The sequence below is a fragment of the Camellia sinensis genome, chromosome 1, assembly GCF_055761805.1.
Source record: "Camellia sinensis isolate YWXY chromosome 1, ASM5576180v1, whole genome shotgun sequence".
Lineage (NCBI taxonomy): Eukaryota > Viridiplantae > Streptophyta > Magnoliopsida > Ericales > Theaceae > Camellia > Camellia sinensis.
In genome coordinates, this window is record NC_138961.1 from 189,086,570 (window position 1) to 189,107,457 (window position 20,888).

At 36.0% G+C, this 20,888-nt stretch overlaps 1 protein-coding gene across 4 annotated transcripts in view; it reads right to left on the reverse strand.

The window, feature by feature from the left end:
• Positions 1-9,216: 9,216 nt before the first annotated feature.
• LOC114285831 (glucose-inhibited division family A protein) overlaps positions 9,217-20,888 on the reverse strand; it is a 43,129-nt gene continuing 31,457 nt past the window's right edge. Inside the window, exons 8-14 of one of the 4 annotated variants that reach the window (XM_082923483.1) lie at positions 14,752-14,970; positions 14,463-14,605; positions 12,630-12,796; positions 11,837-12,054; positions 11,483-11,575; positions 10,155-10,380; positions 9,217-9,659 (exon numbers count right to left, since the gene is read on the reverse strand). In XM_082923483.1, coding sequence (XP_082779609.1) covers positions 10,198-10,380; positions 11,483-11,575; positions 11,837-12,054; positions 12,630-12,796; positions 14,463-14,605; positions 14,752-14,970 — 1,023 coding nt within the window. In that variant the 3' untranslated portion in view covers positions 9,217-9,659; positions 10,155-10,197. Of the gene's footprint in view, positions 9,660-10,154; positions 10,381-11,482; positions 11,576-11,836; positions 12,055-12,629; positions 12,797-14,462; positions 14,606-14,709; positions 14,971-20,888 lie in introns of all 4 variants that reach the window. The other 3 variants (XM_082923480.1, XM_082923472.1, XM_082923476.1) reach the window with 3 other exon arrangements.

Below are 20,888 nucleotides of genomic sequence, written 5' to 3' on the forward strand. Positions count from 1 at the left end.
AATGGAGATTCATTATTTTGGTGACCTTTTGTCTTGTTCATGAATGAAGATTAATTAGGTTCATGGACTTAGTAGTGAGTTTTTTATTTGGAGACTCTCCCTTGTCTATAGGTTCATGGTCATTATTATTTTTTGGTGTATTTTGTAATATCCTAGTGGCCTATAAATAATTCCTCTATTCTACTCTTTTTTATACCAACACACCAACTATTTTCTGTATAAGAGAGATTACTAGCAAAGAAGGGTGTTTTTCTTGGTGGAATTTTGGGTTCACCAACTTGTGCAAAGTTGGTTTGAACTATACGACAAGTGGTCGAGCTATTGTATCCTAGAGGGGACAAATCATAGTTTTGTAACTGCTGCATCGGTATTTGGATTATGCCTACCGCAGTGGGCTTGATCTCCTTAAAGAAAACGAGATATCCGTGCCTCAGCCTGATCTATTTGTATCTTTTTTTCTTTGCATTATTTATCAATGAAACATATTTTTTCTGGAATTTTGACCAACAATTTTAAGGAGATCAGCCATGGAAGAAGTACCAGAAAAAACCAATGATGGAATTGGAGATCTCAACAAGCCTTTCAAGTTCAAGGGAGTTCATTTTAAGAGGTGGAAATAAAAAGTTTTTTTTTACCTTAACCGAAACAAAATCCCAACTGAGGAGATAAATTATGAAGACTACAAGGCACATGAAGCAAAAGTGGCTTCTTATAATACAGATGAGTATAAATGTCGCTTTTATATCTTAAATTGACTTACTGATCAATTTTATGATTATTATGACACCACTTACACTTTCACAAAAAAAAATTTGGAAAGCTTTACAGACTAAATATGATACTAAAGAGGCAGGAACAAAAAAGTATGTCGCTAGCTGCTTTTTTCGCTTCCAAATGGTGGATCCAAATCTGCTGTGGAGCAAGCACAAGATTTCCAAATGATAGTTGCAGAAGTAAAATCTGAAGGCATCAAGATTGGTGACAAGTTAGTAGTTGTAAGACTTGTTGACAAGCTACCGCCATATTGGAGATAATTCCAATAGAGCATGCACCACAAACAAAATGAGACTTCCTTAGAGGCGTTAATTACTCGCATCCGAGTCGAAGATGAGGCTAGAGGCCAAGATGCATTAATCACACAAGAGGGTAATGACAATTCTACCACAAAGGTAAATTTTGTTTCAACAAATAATAACTTACCCAAAGGTCACTATTCCAATAATGCTTATTTGAAGCCTTATAAAAAGAATATGAAGAATTATGGTAAACCTCACAATAAATGGATTAATCCAAATAAGAACCAAGGTCTATCACCTCTATAAAATTTTACATGCTTTGTCTGTGGCAAAAGTGGGCATATTACTCGAACTTGCAAATTCCGAAAATGTGCACCTGCCCTAAAGGCTAATGTTATCGAGGAGCCATTTGTGGCGATGATTACAGACATTTGCATAGTTAATTATGCGGACGGTTGATGGGCAAATTCTGGTGCCAATAGACATGTTTATTATGATCAAGCTTGGTTCAAGTTGTATACTCTCTTTGATGATGAGAAAACAATTATGCCTGGTGACTCTAGTTAAACCAAGATATTTGGGAGTGGTGAGGTTGACCTTAAGTTCACCTCTGGACGTGTGCTTACTTTAAAAGGTGTGCTTTATACACTGTCCATGAAGAAGAATTTGATGTCAAGTTATTTGTTGAATAAGGCTAGTTTTAAGCAAACTATAGAATCTGATCAACATGTGATTACCAATAAGGGTATTTTTGTGGGTAAAATTTTGAGAAATGTGAAGTTTGCAGTAAAACAAAAATTACCAAGAGGCCTCATAAAAGAGTTGAAAAAAATACCGAATTGCTAGAATTATTTCATACTGATTTGTGTAAGTTTGAAGGAATTTTAACTCGAGGTGGTAACCAATATTTTATCACTTTTATTGATGATTTTTCAAAATACACAAACGTATATTTATTAAAAAATAAAAGTGATGCTTTTGAGAAATTTAAAGAATTCCTTCTTGAAATAGAAAATTAATTCGGTAAAAAGATTAAGAGAATTAGAAGTGATAGAGGCCGGGAATTTGAATCTCTTGGATTCAACTCTTTTGTTCAATCATTGGAAATTATTCATGAGGCTACTCCACCATATTCACCTCCATCTAATGGCGTAGCTGAAACAAAAAATAGAACGTTAATTGACTTGACGAATACTATGCTTACCGATTCAGGTGCTCCCTTAAATCTTTGGGGCGAGATTATTTTGACAGCTTGCCATGTGATAAATAGAGTGCCACACAAGAAGACTAAAATTGTACCTTATGAGTTGTGGCGGGGGCATAAACCAAATTAGGTTATTTGAGGGTTTGGGGTTGTTTAACTTTTGTGAGGCTTGCAGATTCTAAACGACCTAAATTTGGTGAACGAGCTACTATTTGTGCTTTTCTTGGGTATGCGTTGCATAGTACAATTTATAGATTTTTTTGATATGAAAAATAATATTATTTTTTGAATCAGGTGATGCTATTTTTCATGAAAATAAATTTCATTTCAAATCTAGAAATAGTAAGGGTCAAATAATTTCTGAAAATATTTTATCCGTGCCTAACTCTTCTACTCCTTCTCAAGTTTTTCAATAACAAGAAAATTCTCAAATTCAACCAATGAGGAGTAAACGAGCTAGTGTTTAAAAAGATTTTGGCCCTGACTATTATCTTTATAATGTGGAAGAAATTCTTCTTACGGTGCAAGAAGCTTTATCATCACCTGATACTATTTTCTGGAGAGAGGTTGTAAATGATGAGATAGATTCACTACTTTCAAATAAAACATGGAAACTAGTGGATTTACCTCCAGGTTGTAAAACTATTGGGTGTAAATGGGTCCTTCGTAACAAAATTAAACCGGATGGAACTATAGATAAATATAAAGCGAGGCTTGTTGCTAAAAGTTTTAAGTAACAAGTTGATCTTGATTTCTTTGATACTTTTTCTCCGGTTACTATAATTACATCCATTAGACTGTTGATAACAGTGGCTGCAATTCATGATTTAAAAATTCATCAAATGGATGTGAAAACCAGCATTTTTAAATGGAGATCTAAATAAGGAGATTTACATGGACCAAACCGAAGGCTTTGTGGAGCCTGACCAAGAAAGCAAGGCGTAGGCTAACTAAATCTCTTTATGGTTTAAAACAAGCTCCTAAACAATTGCATGGGAAATTTGATTTCTGCATGCTTGAGAATGGCTATAAGACTAATGAATGTGATAAGTGCATATATTATAAAACTTGTAAGAATGCACATGTGATTATTAGCCTATATGTGAATGATCTACTTATCTTTGGCTCTAATTTGTATATTATAAATAAGACTAAAAATATGCTTAACAGCCGCTTTGATATGAAAGATCTTGGTGAAGCCAATTTTATTATGGGAATTAAAATTACCAAGACTAATGATGGTATTTTTCTTGATTAGTAGTATTATGTTGAGAAAATTTTTAAAAAATATAATTTTTTAGACTGTAAACATGTTGCTACTCATTTTGATGCAAGTATACATTTATCTGTTGTAACAAATGAAAAAGAAGTGATTAATCAAAAGGAATATGCTAGCATGATTGGTAGCTTGAGATATGCTACTGACTGTACTAGACCTGACATTGCATATACTGTTGAAGTACTTAGCAGGTTTACTAGCAAACCAAGTCGAGATCATTACCTAGCCATGGGAAGAATAATGAGATATTTATTTGGTACCAAAAATTATGGTTTGTTTTATAACAAGTATTTTGTGGTATAGTGATGCCGATTGGAACACTTTGTCAGGTGATTCTCTCTCTACCTAGGGTTTTATTTTTATTTTGGGTGGTGGTGTTATATGTTGGAAGTCTAAAAAATAGACTATAATTGCTAATTCTACTATAGAAGCTGAGCTTATAGCGTTAGTTTCAGCATGTGAGGAAGCAAATTGGTTGAGAGATTTGTTACATGAAATCCCTTTTTGGGAAAAGTCAATTCCTCCTGTGTTAATTCGGTGTGATAACACTGTTGCTATTGGTAGAATGAACAACCATTTTTATAATGGTAAATCTAGACATATTCGAAGGAAACACAGTAATGTGAGATCCTATTTGAGCAATGGCATCATAACTGTGAATTATGTAAGATCTTGTGATAATCTTGCGGATCCGATAACCAAGGCCTTGGCGAGAGATAGGGTCTGGAATACATCGAGGGCGATGGGTTTGAAGCCTATAAAATCATAAACCATGTATGAGTATACTCAACCTAGGGACCAAAGATCCTGTAACTAGGTTCAATGGGAAGAACAAATCATATGGTGGTTGTAAAAATGAACTCTTTAATATTTTGTTATCCATCCCTATGATGTAAGTGCATTTGTCCCGTAATGTTGGAGGATTGAGCTTTTATACTCTTAATGAAATTCTAAAGCTCTTGTTGAGTGGGGTGTGTCAATTATAGAAACATCTTTGACAGATTTCACTTATGTAAGCATAAAAGTGGGGTGGCTTTCTATGAGAACAAGGCTTATTCTCAAATATGCTTATGAAAACTGGGATAAGCACAAGACCGTAATCTGCTGGCTATTAAAACTCATGTCAACACCTGGACTATTATGTGTGAGTAGTAATACTTTATTTCCCTTAAGTAGTTATAGTTCAAGTCTGAGACTACTATTGACTCTGGAGTAGAGGTTGTTGTTTCACTAATAAAGGTTCAATGCAGAGCATACCTTTATGATGCATACTAGTCTATCTTTGTTTGGTTATCTCTCTTATCCTTGTTGATATTAAAATGAATAGGAGATTGTTGGACCATTTTAATATCTTTTATTTATTTATTTATTTATATTGTTCATGAATCCTCTTTTGTCTTATTCATGAATCTTACCTTATTCATGAATGGAGATTCATTGCTTTGGTGACCTTTTGTCTTGTTCATGAATGAAAATTAATTAGGTTTGTGGACTTGGTGGTGAGTTATTTATTTGGAGATTCTCCCTTGTCCCTAAGTTCATGGTCATTATTATTTTTTGGTGTATTTTGTAATGTCCTAGTGGCCCATAAATAGTTATTCTCTTCTACTCTTTTCTACACCAACACACAAACTATTTTCTATACAAGAGAGATTACTAGCAAAGAAGGGTGTTTTTCTTGGTGGAGCTTTGGGTTCACCATCTTGTGCAGAGTTGGCCTGAATCATACGACAAGTGGTCGGGCTGTTGTATCCTGGAGGGGACAAGTCATAGTTTTGTGATTGCTGCATCGGTATTTGGGTTCTTCTTACTGCAATAGGCTTGATCTCCTTAAAAAAAACGAGATATCCGTGTCTAGGCCTGATCTATTTGTATCTCTTTTTGTTTGCATTATTTATCAATAAAATATATTTTTTCTGGAATTTTCACAAACACCTACAAATTTTGACAATTTTTAGAGTTATTTTATGAATTGTCTATTAAAAGTTTTTTTTTTTTTTTTTTTTAAACTTTATACAAGAAAACATGTAAAAAATTTGAAATAATAATTGATTTTTTTGCAATATTTTTTTTTTACTTTTTTACTAAAAAGGTATATTGTCAAGATTTTCTTTAATTTGATTTTAATTTCATTGGATCAATTATAATAACACCTCTCAATTATTTGCAAGTGTCACTTTATCTTTCTCATTTATGAATTCATACATTGTGACTTATTTTAACTATAAGAATATATTACTTTCGTCCCTCTAAACTACTTTAAGAAATAGGAAAAATTAGTCTAAGGTCCCTCTCCCACTTTTAATAATGGAAGAGATTCACAATATTATTTTATAATGTCTAAAGTCCTTCAACCCCAAACTTATATATCGCGGAGAAATTTAAGAAGAAACGAAGGGGCTTAAAAAACTGAGTTTGGTCTCTCTCTTCTCCCTCTTTGCTCTCTCTCTCTCTCTCTCTCTTCTACATCAACCCCAAACCCTAGTTTCTTCCTTCATCCTTGTGAGCTTTCTCAGAGCTCCAGACTCTTGAGCTTCACAACGAACTCTTCGTCCTCAGAGATCGAATTCGGGTTTAGCGTTTCATCAGCAGCGATCTCTGATGAATTCGAAGTAGACGATGGTGAGAAACACATTAGCTGAGTCGTGAATGGAAGCAGAGGAGTCGATTGAACGTTCGCGATCACCGATTCGAGGTTGATCTTCGTTGACTTTGCGGAAGCAACACCCTCTGGTTCTATAGTTTGTTCTATCTTTTCATTGTTGATAAATGTATATATATATATATATGTATGATACATACATATATATATACAATGTCAGCACATATATATGTCAAATGTTGAATATAACGAAGCTGGTCATAAACATCATTCCCATATGGCGAACTTCGTTGACATTCGGTTTATGTATGGCACAAACCTCAACTTTCTTTGTCAAACACCTGAACAGTGTAGACGACAAGTGTTTGTGGTATTGTATCATGCATATGTAGCTTACCCATTTTTTCTTTGGTTTCTGAAAAACAGTGCAGGTATCATGTTGTTGATTTTTACCAAAGCTAGTGGCCATGTTCCTCTTAAGATTCTTTCAATAAATGATGGTACAGTTCTCAAAACTTTCAAAATCTCTTTTATCAGAATAAGAAGGTGGATTTCATTGAATAGTTCAACGAGAAACTTCTCGTCAAGCAAGAAAGTGAGAATCTTCAGATTCTTGATGTAAGGATCTTTCTTGTGGTTTTGAAATAATTTGTTTTAATCTACGTTTAATATCTGATATTTGTTATTTGCAGGTTCGCAATTCTGAACTAACAAAAGTTAGCTGAACTGAATTTATGACTCCATCTGCATTTATATTTATGACTCCATCTACATTTATATGAGAACCAGTTGTTCCTGCCTTTCAGAAACAGGATGGTGGTTGTTTGGAACTTCTGTGAGGAGCTCGTAACTTCATTTGAGGATCACCCCTTGTGGCATCCTGATTGCAACACAAACAACATATATATCACAAGTGATCAGGATCTTATAATTTCCTACCGCAAAGCTGATGCAGATGATCCATTATCAGAAAGAAATGGTAAATCACGATTACCTGAACTGAATTTTCTCTGAGTTGGTCAAGAGAAATTCTTTGGTTTCGAGCTGGAACTTGGAATGCTTAATTTGTATAAAACCCAATGTTTGTGAAATCAAATTTTGAAACCCTCTTGTTGAGAAGGAGAGCAATATTGATGTTGTTTGATTTCATCTCTCATTCTTTCCAGAGAAATTCTCATCTAGAGAAATTCGGAAATTTCTTTGGAGAGAATTTCTCTGGAAAAGGCCAGAGAAATTCCCATAATTTGCTTGACACCAAGAATGAAGGCAAGCAAAGCAGTAAATCACAGAGTTATTTGTGAGAAAATTTAGCCCTAGAGAAATTTCAAAACATAGAAAATCAAAAAAATTGAACAAACCAGAGAAATTTCAAATTTCTTTGGTTTGAAATTTCTCTGGGTTGAAATTTCTTTGGATAGAATTTCTTTGGACCAGAATTTCTCTGGATCAAATTGAAGGACCTCAGACATTATGAAAATATTAGATGTCCTTTATACTATAAAGTTTTAATACCAGGGACTATAAAAAAAAAACCCTAAGAAATAATGTATTTATACAATTTTTATAATTAAAGAAGTCAATATACACGAATTCATAAAAAGAGAGTAAAACTAACCATTGAAAATTAATCTTAATCAATTCAATAAGTAGAAAGTCAATTGGTCATTTTCAAACATTATTCAAATTTTGCATAAATTTAAGCAAAACCTCTGTGTGATATGAATTATTTCAATGGACAAATATTTGAACATAAGTTTGGGTAAAAGGTTATTAATGGCCTAGTGTTATGGTTGTCTCACCTCCACCACTACACCCACACCTACACCTACACCCTCACCCACACTCCATTGCCACAGGAAATTATATTTCCACACATTTAATTATTTTAATACATATCTTTTCTTAGTATACACATTTATTAATTTGATTATTAATTAATTTTTTCAATTTACACACTAAAATTTACAATTATACCCTTCACTAATAACTATTGTACACACCACTCAATCTTCCTTTTCACACACTTATTGAGTGAGCCTACTTTCAGATTTGTAGACTCATTATAAACCTACGTGAAGACCATTCAAAGTGAAGTGAAATAAAGACAAAATCCTTCATTGAAGACCTTATTGAACTTCCATTGAAAACACCATTAAAAACCCTTTAAAATATTGTTGAATATGAAGTATCTTTTTATTTTGTTATTGCATTTACCATTTTCAGATCTATGTGCACATCATTGCCATAAAACCCTAGTTTTTATTTTTTATTTTTTATAATGTTTTTTGGTTTGGGAATTTCGGCATTGATTTTCTAAAATTAGAAATTATAATTTGAAACTTAACTTCCGAATAGAAATAGTTAGTTCAACAAATTTGTTCTGAAAAAAATAAATAGTTGATATCTGAATATAATGAAATAATTCAACTGCTAATGTCCAAATATAAAGAAATAATTCGGCACTGGTTATTCGAGTAAAAACTGCCAAAAGGGAAAAAAAGTAATTCTTCACAAAAAAATTAGCATTTTCATCACTAATAGAGTATAAATCTAGAGATTAAAGAAATATCAATAAAAGAGTATAAAGTGTGTAACAAATAAGGTGACAATAATGAAAAAATTAAGATTCAATTTTTTTTTACTCAAAATGTGTACATTGAGATTTTTTTATTTTTAAAAAATGTGTACAAAAAATATTTTCATATAATATTATAAGTGTTGGTTGATGTCCATTTTACTCATTTTAGTTTAGGATATAATTTTCATTAAAATAATATTTCATTAAATGTGTACATCAAAATAATTAAATGTGTAGAAATAAAACTTCCCCATTGCCACCCATAATCACTGCAATCCTCAGAGCATCTCCAACAACACTATCATGTTTTATAAAACTACTTTTCAAATATAGTCTACAATAAAATACTCTATTTTTTTCCCTATTTCTTTTAGATATTAATCTTTATAATTTCTTTTTAAATTAAAATAATCTCCAACTTTCTTCTATTGTTTTCCACATTCTCTCTCCACTCTCTGTTCCCATCAAAGACACCATTGACTCTTCATCATGTAATCCCACAACAGCTTCACAAAACTCAATCTCATACCGGTGCGATGACAATATAATGCTTTAAAAAATGGAATTAAGTTAACAAGTTCAGACCAAACAGATCTTGGTCAAAAATAAATAAGACATCCACTATTGGCCTGGTTAAAAAGAAGGCATCAATGATTGATCACTTTGAGACCTATGTTAAACATAATTACAGCATCTATACAAATAAAATTACATGACAGCAAGTCTAAGACATGATATATAGTCCAGGTCAGTTGATTGTATGCTAACATTTTAGCTTGACACTTCATCAGCATTTGATTTCTTTGTTGTAAATCAATTCTCTGCACCGATCCAACGTTTCCTGGATTGGCAGCAGCATAAAAGAGAAGTTCCTTGCAGTTTATGACCAAGTCAGCTTCATTGTGATGGGATTAGGCTTGATGTTCTGGCAGAGTTTTGGTCTAGTTTGATTCTTTTGAACCTGTTTATGAAAATGATGGCTAGAAAGAACTCACATCAAAACTAAAAATATCACAAGCGGTGAAACCTAAGACACACTAACATGGCCTGGATGCGTGTCCACCTGTCTAACATGCCACGTGGTGTGTCAATTTTTTTAATTATTATTTTTTAGAAGGAACGCATCATGGACACATGTCCTGTGTTTGGACACGCCTCAAGATACCTTTGTAAGTTTTTTTATAAAATAAAAAATTTAGAACTTATTTCAGGTCAAAGTAAATATAAGGGAATAAAGAGGGAAAAAGTAGAAAAATAAAAATACACTCATAAATAATACATGCATATACATTGATGCTTCTCATATCTATGTATCTTAAATTTATATTCATATACATAGTAAATAAAAATATATAAAAATTATATTTTTTTTGAGAATCGATGTGTCCTGTGTCTGGAAACATACCCGTACCCATACCCATGCCCGAGCTTCTTAGGGTTTAACCAAAAGAATTGGCAGCAGAATGGCTACTAACCTGATGAATAAGGCATCAAAATCAGATTTTACGAGTATGATGTCTACGAAAGAGGAACTTCAGACACCTGTTGGCTCGTATCTGTCAAGACAGAAGCCAACATTTGTTTTTTCCTCTCTTCCTGGGCTTTCCTTCGGTTGGATTCCAAGACAATGAGGAGAGCAGTAATATCAGCCGGGCTAACACCACCAACTCTGCTTGCTTGACCAATGGTTTGTGGCCTGATCTGAAAGAAAGAGAATTCAATGCATAACTGAGCAAAACCATGCCTTCAGAGATTTCTTAATCATCAAGCTTCACCAAAAAAAAAAAAAGAAAAGTCAAAGAGGGTAGCTTCTAGTACTAGTTACTAGGCCAGCAAACTCTTAAGCTTCTTCCGTCTTCTGTTAAACTCTTAAAAAATTCAAGAAATTTATTTGCAACTAGGCCTTTGGACAAAAAGAAAATTTTTTAAGCCCTTTACTATCGAGAGCCTTTGTGCAAGGATTTTTACCAGGCTTTACTATTGGGGACTTTGGACAAGTCAAGTCAATTTTTTTGGCCGGACGTTTAGCAAGTATCTTAAAGATTCAAGGCCTTTTGAAGAAAAAAAAATAGGGCCTGAGGTGACGGCCTAGGGTTTGTGCTGACCATATTTTTCAGAAGCAGCAAATGCAATTTTAGAAATGAAATAAATGCTACAGAATTAAGAATTTCCAAATGAACTGAACCAAGACAATTTGCCAATGCATCTTCCAGAAGAAACATGCATCAAAATGAAATGTCAACATTTGCCTAGGGTTTGGGCCTTTGTACAACTTGGTTTATTATACACAAAATTGATGTTTCCCCTGGAGCAATATGTTTAAAGAGTTAAATTTCCAGAAATCTTGTATGACAGCACAAAGCACTTTGAAATCAAGCAAAAAAGCAACAGAGCATAGGGCTAGCCATGGTCTAGCAATATAGAAGTGTTTCACTCATTACAGATATAAATAACAGTTTATATTATCAGATCTTTATTATAAATAAAATGAGCAAAAGTTACATATAACCATCCAGAAGCATTGGCCAAATGATTGTGGTAGCACACACTAAAAAATATGAAAACATAAAAATCAAGGTTAAGTGATGGTGATGACACCTTGCATCTGTATCCAGAAAAAATTTCAGATACTTTCACTCTCCTACATAACGTCCATGTCATACAAATTCTTCAATTAATTCCTTTAAATGCCACCGGGAAAAAAAAAAAAGAAAAAAAAAAAAAAGATAAAGAAAAAACAAAAAAGAAAAAACCTGAAATTTTCCTATAGATTATTTCAAAGCATATATATGATTTAACGTACCTTTGACAGTTTTTCACGTGCTTCAAGGGACAAAGTTGTCATTGAATAGTAATTCAAGTCCTCAGGAAGAGGCCTATGTTGCTGGTGAACCATCTACAAGTAGACAGGGAAATGAATGGACAATGTGATAAGCATATATGTAAAACATGCTCAATAACGTAAACCATATATGTCAGCATAATTTATATCACTCCGAATACAGACTGATTGCTATGATCCATGATAGTATCGAGTCGACAGTGATACATGTTCAAAAAGCAAAACTCTTGACATGTTTAACCAGGTCCATGTCTGGACATAATAACTTACAAATGGTAAATGAAATGCAACAATCTACTACCATTGATTACAAACCTGCTGCAGTTGGCTCTGCTGGCGCAAAATGAAGCCCTCGTACTTGATATCAATCTCCACGCATTCTTTCTCCATTCTAGTTAGAAGTTTATTTCCAAAACCATGCTTGTCAAGAATTTTATAGGGTATGTGAGGTTTCTTAAGAAGACTTTCCAGCGTCGAGGAGTCCTTCACTGGTTGAGAAGACAAACGAGTAACATCAGCAGCCAAATCTCCACCTGGAAGTGAGCACCAAATCACAAGTTGGGTATCAATAATCAATACCTCTAAAATTAAACAACTCCAAGCCTATTTTTGGTTCTAAAATTTTAACTTGCTTGCCTAATATACGGGTATGTGAGAAACAAAATTCCCAAGCCAACACGGGGTGCAAAGTTCAATACTCGTCAATTGAAAAAGTAAAGGCCCAAATCAAGGGACAAGCATCTAATTTCACATGGAATACATAGATGAGTTTCTTAGATGCTTAACCTCCAATTCATAGAAGAGCTTCAAACTAATGATGAATGCTTTCCTTCTTTTCGTGCACATGCTAGTAAGGTAAACATCTGACAACCAGAAGCAGAACTAATGTTCTGCAACCATATGGATTTCACTTCCATGTCTGAAACACTTAAAACACATCTTGAAGCATCCATATCAACATAGATTGGCATATTTAAACAGTACATTTGGTCTCCACATAAACGGCTCAGCCTATACTTGTACAGACACACAACTTTCATAAATGATGTGATGGTTATTTTTGAGTTTTCCCGTCAGCCAGCATTATTAAACAGGTAGCAGTACCAACCTGAAATCCTGACAGTTTTTAATCGCTTCTTTTCCTCTGAAATTAGGGCTTGCTTATCCTGATATATTTTCCAGCGTCTATCATCTATCAAACCAATTTCATGGCCCAGAGGAGTGAGACGGCTGTCAGCATTGTCAGATCGTAGCAGTAAACGGTGTTCTGAGCGGCTAACAGAGGAAAAACAACAATTAAGACAGGCCATTAATCAAATATTAAAACAAACATACGAAAATGAATAAATGGCCCTACAGAGGGTCAGTCACTACCCTCAGAACTTTCGAAGTGTGAAACTATCTAGAGCATAGCCATAAAGAGAATCTTGGGGGTTTGGCAGGAATCATACAAGTTGTTTGGTAGACATACTAGAATAGCACACCAATGCATCAGAAGTTTATAGCGGTCACAACTGTAACTGAATTTGTAAGACAAAAAAAAGGTTCACTGTTCCACACCTTCCAAAGTGCCACAAAATGAACCTGGAAGTAGCAACTTAGCAAGTAATGCACAAACTTGATCACATATCAACTTTAAACTATCATGGCCTTGTTTCTTTAGCGGCTCCAAAGGAATGGATATGCCACTTTATTTGCTACAGGAAACAGCCTGGAATCACTCTATTTCCATGGAGACCTCAAATGTTTTTGGGTAAATAATCTTGGAAGTACAAAACAAATTTTAGGAATTTGGCATTCCTATAATTGATAATATCTCAAGATAAACTTATTTAATCAGTTCGAAACAAACTCATTGTGTTTAATTAAAGTATTTGATTTGTTAATTTTCTACAAAATTAAGGGTCTGACTGGGTAAAAAAAAATAAGGTAAGGCACAACTTGCAATCAGAAGCAACAATAACCCCTCCCTTTCTCTGCGTTTTGCTTCAATCAAGCATCATAATTTGTGAACCCTAAACATAACATACAAAGATGACATTCTGATTTTTCTTTACAGCGTAAATCCAATACGAGACTTTAGATTTTTCTTTGAAATATTCATATTTGGAAGTGATGCAATTTTCCGTAAACATAAAGCTGTTCAATGTGAAGAAAGAAAGAAAAAAATAGTAGCACAGGCAATCTGTCATTCCCTGGTTTTGCATGTCTTGCACAACATGGTGCTGGCATATAAGTGTCAGTTCAGGAACAAAAATTACAAATTTACAGTATCTCAACCAGGAGTATAATACTGAAAATGGTGAATGGAATAAATATTTTGCAGAATCAGGAGAAAAAATTCATTCTATAAATCTAGATGCAAGTTGCAAACGACTTGTCTAGGGACCCTGTTTTCCATTATATTACAAATATAAACTCAATTCTTTATATAACATTTTTCTATGCATGACTATTCTTCAATTTTTCTTCTCAAGAAATAACGGGTATGCTTGGTTTGAGTTTTGGAGATGAGTTTTAGAAAAAAATTTCTAAAAAATTGTTTGGTTTGACATTTTTCTCAAAAAATTTTCAAAATCAATTTCTCTCTCTTACACATCAATCAATCACTTTTTCTCTCTTCTCTCTTATTCTCAATCACTTTTTCTCTCTTCTCTCTTATTCTCAATCACTTTTTCTCTCACACACATCTACTCAATTACAACATAATATCAAATCATCCCAAACTCCCAAAAAAAATTTTTCTCCCAAAATATACAACCAAACAAACCAAAAAAATTTATAAACTCTCTCCCCAAATTTTTTTTCAAAAACAACTCTCTCAAAAACAAACCAAACAAGCCCAACATCTGCTATATCAACATCAGACTAACATAATAATAACTAAAAAGAAGCCCCTCATATCAATCACTCATGATGGCAATATTTTGCTCCACACTACCTTGTTAACATGCGGTAAGGCTCTCGCAGGTCTTTGGTGACCAGATCATCAATCAAAGTCCCTATATAACTGCTTTCCCTCTCAAGAACAATGAGGGGCTTACTTTCTGAGTGCTTTGCAGCATTAATTCCAGATATAATTCCCTGTATCAGAGACGACAAAAAATGAGCAAAGGCCTTTTAGATGCATGAATAAGCCACCAAATAATATTCTCTTCATATAGAGAAATCTAGGTCAATAACTTAACAGGATAAAAGGCAGAATACAGGAGGCTCTTAAAATATAAAACCTGTGCAGCAGCCTCTTCATAGCCTGTTGTTCCATTTATTTGACCAGAGAAGAAAAGTCCATCAATTTTCTTTGTCATAAGTGACCTAGAGCACTGATGAGCAGGGAAGAAGTCGTACTCCACGGCATAAGCAGGCCTCAGCATTGAACAGTTTTCGAGTCCAGGTAATGTTCTCAAGAGTGGTAACTGAAGTCTCTCAGGCAAACCAGTTGAAAACCCCTGCAAGGATGTCAAGGAAATCAGCTAAAGGTAGAATGCCATGAAGAAGCATAAGAAAATTGTCGATTTTCTTGTATGCAGTGTGACAATAATAGGCCGCATTAGTGTGTTGAGTAAACAAAAATAGAACTGTTGGTGATTATTTTTTCTGATTAGTTTGGTGATTGTCCTGATGATGAAAGAACCATTTAAAGAGATTGGATCCTCATGCTTGTTTAATGTTTGATGTTGTGGCTCGGTAGTGTTTAGGAGGTGGAGTGACATTTTGAGGTCCTCAGGCTGATATGTATTTTCATTAGTTCAAACTCTGTGGAGCTAATAAAACTACGTAGAGCTATGAAACTGAAAAGAGAGATGGCTCTGGATTTGAATCTTTGTCGTTACAAGGCTGATCATGTTGTCTGGATGGGTTACCACAATTTCAGAATATGAAAATCCTTGACACTGTCAAACCTGTGGTTAGGTGGCATAAACTGGTGGGGTTTGCTAAGCATGTCCCTAGGCACTGTTTTATCTTGTGGCTGGATATCCAGAATCACTTGAGCACAGGACAACTTATTAGATTATGGAACCATTTCCTATATCAGCTGTGTTTTTTGTAGAGCAAATGTTTGAGGACCATAAACAATTATTTTTCGAATGCGCTTTCACTGGAAGATTACGTGAATGTTTTTCTAGGATAACTTATATTCAGTGGACTTCTGTGGAATGGAAGGGCTTGATCTTTTGGGAAGCTGATCATATCATCAGAGGTAAATCCTTGAGCAGCTTGGTTTGCCACTGCATGTTAGGGAATTCAATTTACATTATATGGAGGAATGCAAGGTTCTACTAAAATGATTATAGAGATATCATTACTATTTCTAAGATCATGAATAATGCCAGAGGTCGGTTGTGTACTCTTAAAGGCATTGCAACAAATCAGTCTAATGGATGGCTCCAACGCGAGTGTGGTCTTCCAAATGACATTTTCCTTCCAAAGAATATTTTATAACAACCCTCCCTTCAGCTTAGTCATACTTGCATACACTTATGTATAATCTTGTTTTGTTGTGTTACATCTGCAAATCTTGTCTTGTTTTACTTGAGTGTTTCTTGCATATATTGTTCTTGCCTGGTGTGTTGCCGAGATCATCTTAAGCCTAGTCACCTTCGAATCCTTTTTCACTTAGAACTATCTTGGAGCCCCTTCGGTTGACCTCCATCTTCACCCTAGCATATTTGCCGAGATGTCACTATCTAGGCCGAGGTGTGCAGCACCAAGGCCGAGATATTTATCCTTGCACCCTAGTGATTTTGTTCCTGGAATGGTATGACTTAGACCGAGGTGTGGCACATCTAGGCCAAGGTGTGGCACAGCTTAGTCAAGTATTGTTCTTCCAAGCCGATGTCGTTGTCACCCTACTTGCCGAAGCTTTGTCTTTAGCCGATGTCATCACTTGCCGGAGTGCCTCACCGGGTAGCTTGTTAGATACACTTTGTCATGGTCTTGTCTTGTACGTCAGTCACCTTTTTGAGTAGAGCCAATCAGCCGATGCCACGTGTCCCAGCCGAGGGTTAAGTCAGTGACTGTAGAGTAAAACATATCATTTTGTATCAAATCTTGTCTTTTAGAGAGAGAGGCTCTAGGAAGGAGAAGGAGAAGTTTTGAGTGAGAGAGTAGACTCCCAAGCTTGATCGTTGGAGTTTGAACCGTTGGATCCTAGTTTTGAGGTTAGAATCTTAATCTACTCTTGTTGTTCCTATCGATCATTTAGCTGTATTGCATGATCGAATCTGTTTTGCATGCCATGCATTGATTTAAAGTCGGTTTTAGTAAGAGAAAATAGTGTTCTTGTGTTCTTGAAGAAAAGTCTTGTTTTGATCCAAAAGTTTGCATCTAGAACCATGTTTTTGTGTTTGTTCTCATAAGATCTTTGAATATGGGTGCCCAGGTCCATGTTTTCAAACTCATAGCACGAAATCTCAGACCTTGTAATAACAAGTTATGATTTTAGCACGCATGTTCTTCATCTTCTCCATCTTCATGTTCTTCATGTTCCTCCAAGGGAAACCCAGATTTTCCCGACTTCGCTTTTGTGTGTGGCCGTCGAGACCGCACCTCGGCGAGATGGTGTGGGACCTTGGCCAAGACCTGGTTGGTGCCCAGCACGTTCTCCCGAGATGAGAAACAGTGTTTTGTTTTGATTTAACTTAGTTTTGATGAATGCCGAGATCATCCGTTTGCATGTGAATCTTGTTTGAAAATACGTTCAATAGACTTTATCATGTGTTTGTAGGACTCGGACTTTTGCCTTGACCCCGACGTTGAAGAACTAAGTGAGTGGTATTTTTAATAAAGCTATGTTATTAATGTTTTGATGAGCCTTGCTTTGCTTTGTTTTGAAAAGTATTTGTTAAGCATGAATGATTGTCCCTATTTTGTATATTAAGCATTATCTTGTTTTGATGACATTCTCGAAAAGTCCTTAGTGCCAGGGGACTATAATGCAACTGCACATCTTGTTTTGAGAGTCCTTAGTGTCAGGGGACTATAATGCAACTACACCATTGTTTGAGATATCTCCCTTGCTTTGTCTTGTTTTGCCACTGACGGTTTACTGCGTGGGTTTGTTTGTCCAGAATGTCATCATTTGTAATATGTTGATGCTAATAAGCATCCCTTGAAGCTTTAAAGATTTGCTAGATGGACGAGGTCCATCCCTTGTTATATAAAGTTTTGATATGTATCGTTTTGAAAGGACTTCGGCTATTATTCATGCAAACCCTTTATTATTTATATCATTCACTGAGTATCCAAGCTCACCCTCTCTATATATATGTAGGTGATGAGCAAGAAGGCGGTGACGCCTAGATGTGATTCGCGAGCTTGTTTTGGATTTTTGTTATGTCGGCTTGACTTGTATTTACGTCGGCAGTCTTGAAAATCATGCTTCTCGACTTGTGATACTTGTATTTTGCACACGTCGGCTTGAGAAGCCTTTTGATCAAGATGTAATAAGTACTTTGCTTCATTTATACTAAGTTGTAACCCATGTGAAGATGTTTGTCATTTCATTTGACTTACGCACAACTCTCATGGACTAATCTGATTTGTATGTATTGCTTCCGTACTTGTGAGCCCCATATGTTTATACTCTGTTGTGTGTGGATTTTGAAAATTGGCCTTCGGTAATCTTGGATTACTGGCCATCACGGCACCATCCTACTAGGGGCGGTTTGGGGTCATGACAGAATGGTATCAGAGCACAAGTTCCCTAGTATACGTTATTCACACACTTTGAGTCCTAAAGAGCATAAGATTTCCCCTTAGAAGGATGTTAGGATTGCATCATATTGCTTGCTATGTGAACAAGGTGTGCATCGTCTCGGCATGCTTAATTGTTACTTGCCTACGTGTTTATTTGTTCGTTTTGTTTTAAAGTCACATTTTGCATACTCATAGCATCATGAGGAGAGGTAGACCTCCAGTTGGCGAGATCAGTCCGAGGACAGATTAGACAGACTGGAAAGGTTAGTTGAAGGTTTGGCCCGCGAGTTAAGGCAGACAAGGCAGCAGTACGCTAGTGCTACATCGACTCAGGCCGAGCAGACAAACGGCTGAAATGCAGTTCCACCTCCACCTCCACCTCCTCCAGTACCACAAGTGCCCTCACAGCCAGCTTTATATGGGGACGGCACGATAGCTTTGATCAGAGAGTTCAAGAAAATGAAGCCACCGAGATTCCAAGGGGGTATAGAGCCGATGAAAGCCGAAGCATGGGTTTTGAAAATGGAGAAGTTGTTCGAGATCTTTCCCAGCACCGACACCCAGAAGGTGACATTAGCAGCCTTTACACTAGATGACGACGCTCACAGATGGTGGATGATGGTTTGAGAAGGCAATCCAGACTTGACCTGGACCCTATTTCTGGAGTTGTTTTACACCAAGCACTTTCCCCTAAGCGTTCGAGATCGCAAGACTAATTTCAGACTTTGACACAAGGCAATAGAACAGTAGCTGAATATGACCGTGCCTTTACCGAGTTGGCGAGGTATGCACCCCACATGGTCAATGATGAATATATGAAGGCTAGGAAGTTTGAAAATGAGCTTCGTGGACCGATACAAGACCGGGTTAACATGCTCAACATGCCGACTTACGCCGGAGTATTGGACAAAGCCATTCTGGCCGAAGCTAACTTGAACAGATACCAGAACTCAGGAGAAAGCCAGAGGAAGAGACAGAATTATGACAAACGCCGAGCACAATTTGGTACCAAGAAGAAAGCGAATGTTGGCAGTTCGAGCAACCCAAGGCAGGAAAGTGGTACTAAGCCGACATGTTCTAGTTGTGGAAAGCCACATTTCGGGGTCTGTCGTCGGGAGCTTATTATGAGTGTGGTGAAATAGGCCATTATGTGAGGGACTGTCCTAAAACAAAGGCTGACGATAGTAAGAAGGATGAGAATACCTCGGGTTCCGTACAGAAAAGTAAAGTTGGGAAAGGACAGATGAGGCAAGGCAGAGTTTTTGCACTAGTACCAAGAGACACTCAGAATGCTGAGACAGCGGTGTCAGGTATACTCCCAATTTGCTCTCAAAATGCATATATATTGATTGATTCGGGTTCTACGCATTAATTCGTTTCTGCTAAGTTTGCCGAGAAGATTACTAGGAAACTAGAACCCCTTGGTTATGTGTTATCTGTATCTACTCCATCTGGGAGATCTATGAATGTTGCATCCATCTATCGAGCATGTGTTGTTGTGATTGGGAATGTTGAATTGTTAGCTGATTTAATGCCATTGGACATAACTCATTTTGATGTTATATTGGGGATGGATTGGTTAGTGGCAAATCATGCATCCATAAATTGTGTTTCCAAAAGTGTCACGTTAAAACCCCCAAACCTAGCCGAGGTCACGTTTCAGGGTAGAGGAGTAGTATCCCCACTTTACTTAATTTCATTCATAAAAGCCTATAGGTTGATCCAAAAAGGGTGTCAAGGTTATTTGTGTAATGTACTAAGTAATTTGAATGGAAGTGTTGAGTTAGCCGACGTCCCCGTTGTTAATGAGTTCCCCGACGTCTTTCCAAATGATTTGCCGGGTCACTTAGTTGATAGAGAGGTAGAGTTTACTGTTGACATCATGTCAGGAACCCAGCCCATCTCTAAAACACCCTATAGGATGGCCCCCGTTGAGCTTAAGGAATTGAAACTTCAACTACAAGAGTTGCTAGATAAGGGTTTTATTAGGCTGAGCACTTCACCTTGGGGAGCACCCGTCTTGTTTGTTAAGAAGACGGATGGTACACTTCGTCTTTGTATTGATTACCGGGAACTGAATAAGGTAACCATTAAGAATAAGTACCCGTTACCGAGGATAGATGATTTGTTTGATCAGTTGCGAAGAGCACGAGTCTTTTCCAAAATTGACCTTAGGTCGGGCTATCATCAGCTTAAGGTTAAAGCCGAGGATGTTGAGAAGACCACTTTTCGGACGAGGTATGGCCATTACGAGTTTTTAGTAATGCCTTTTGGAGTGACCAATGCCCCTACGTCATTTATGGATTTGATGAACAGAGTCTTTAAACCATATCTAGATGAGTTTGTGGTTGTCTTCATCGATGATATATTGATCCACTCTAAGAGTAAAGCTGAACACGAGGATCATTTGCGACTTACCTTACGGACGTTGAGGGATCAGAAATTGTATGCTAAGTTTAACAAGTGTGAGTTTTGGTTTTCCACTATTTCATTTTTGGGTCATGTAATTGATGAAGATGGTATCTCGGTAGATCCTAGTAAAATTGAAGCCGCTGTGAATTGGCCGAGGTCGACTAATGTGTCCGAAGTTCGTAGTTTTCTGGGATTGGCAGGTTATTACAGGAAGTTCGTGAAGGATTTCTCAAAGATTGCAATTTCGTTGACATAA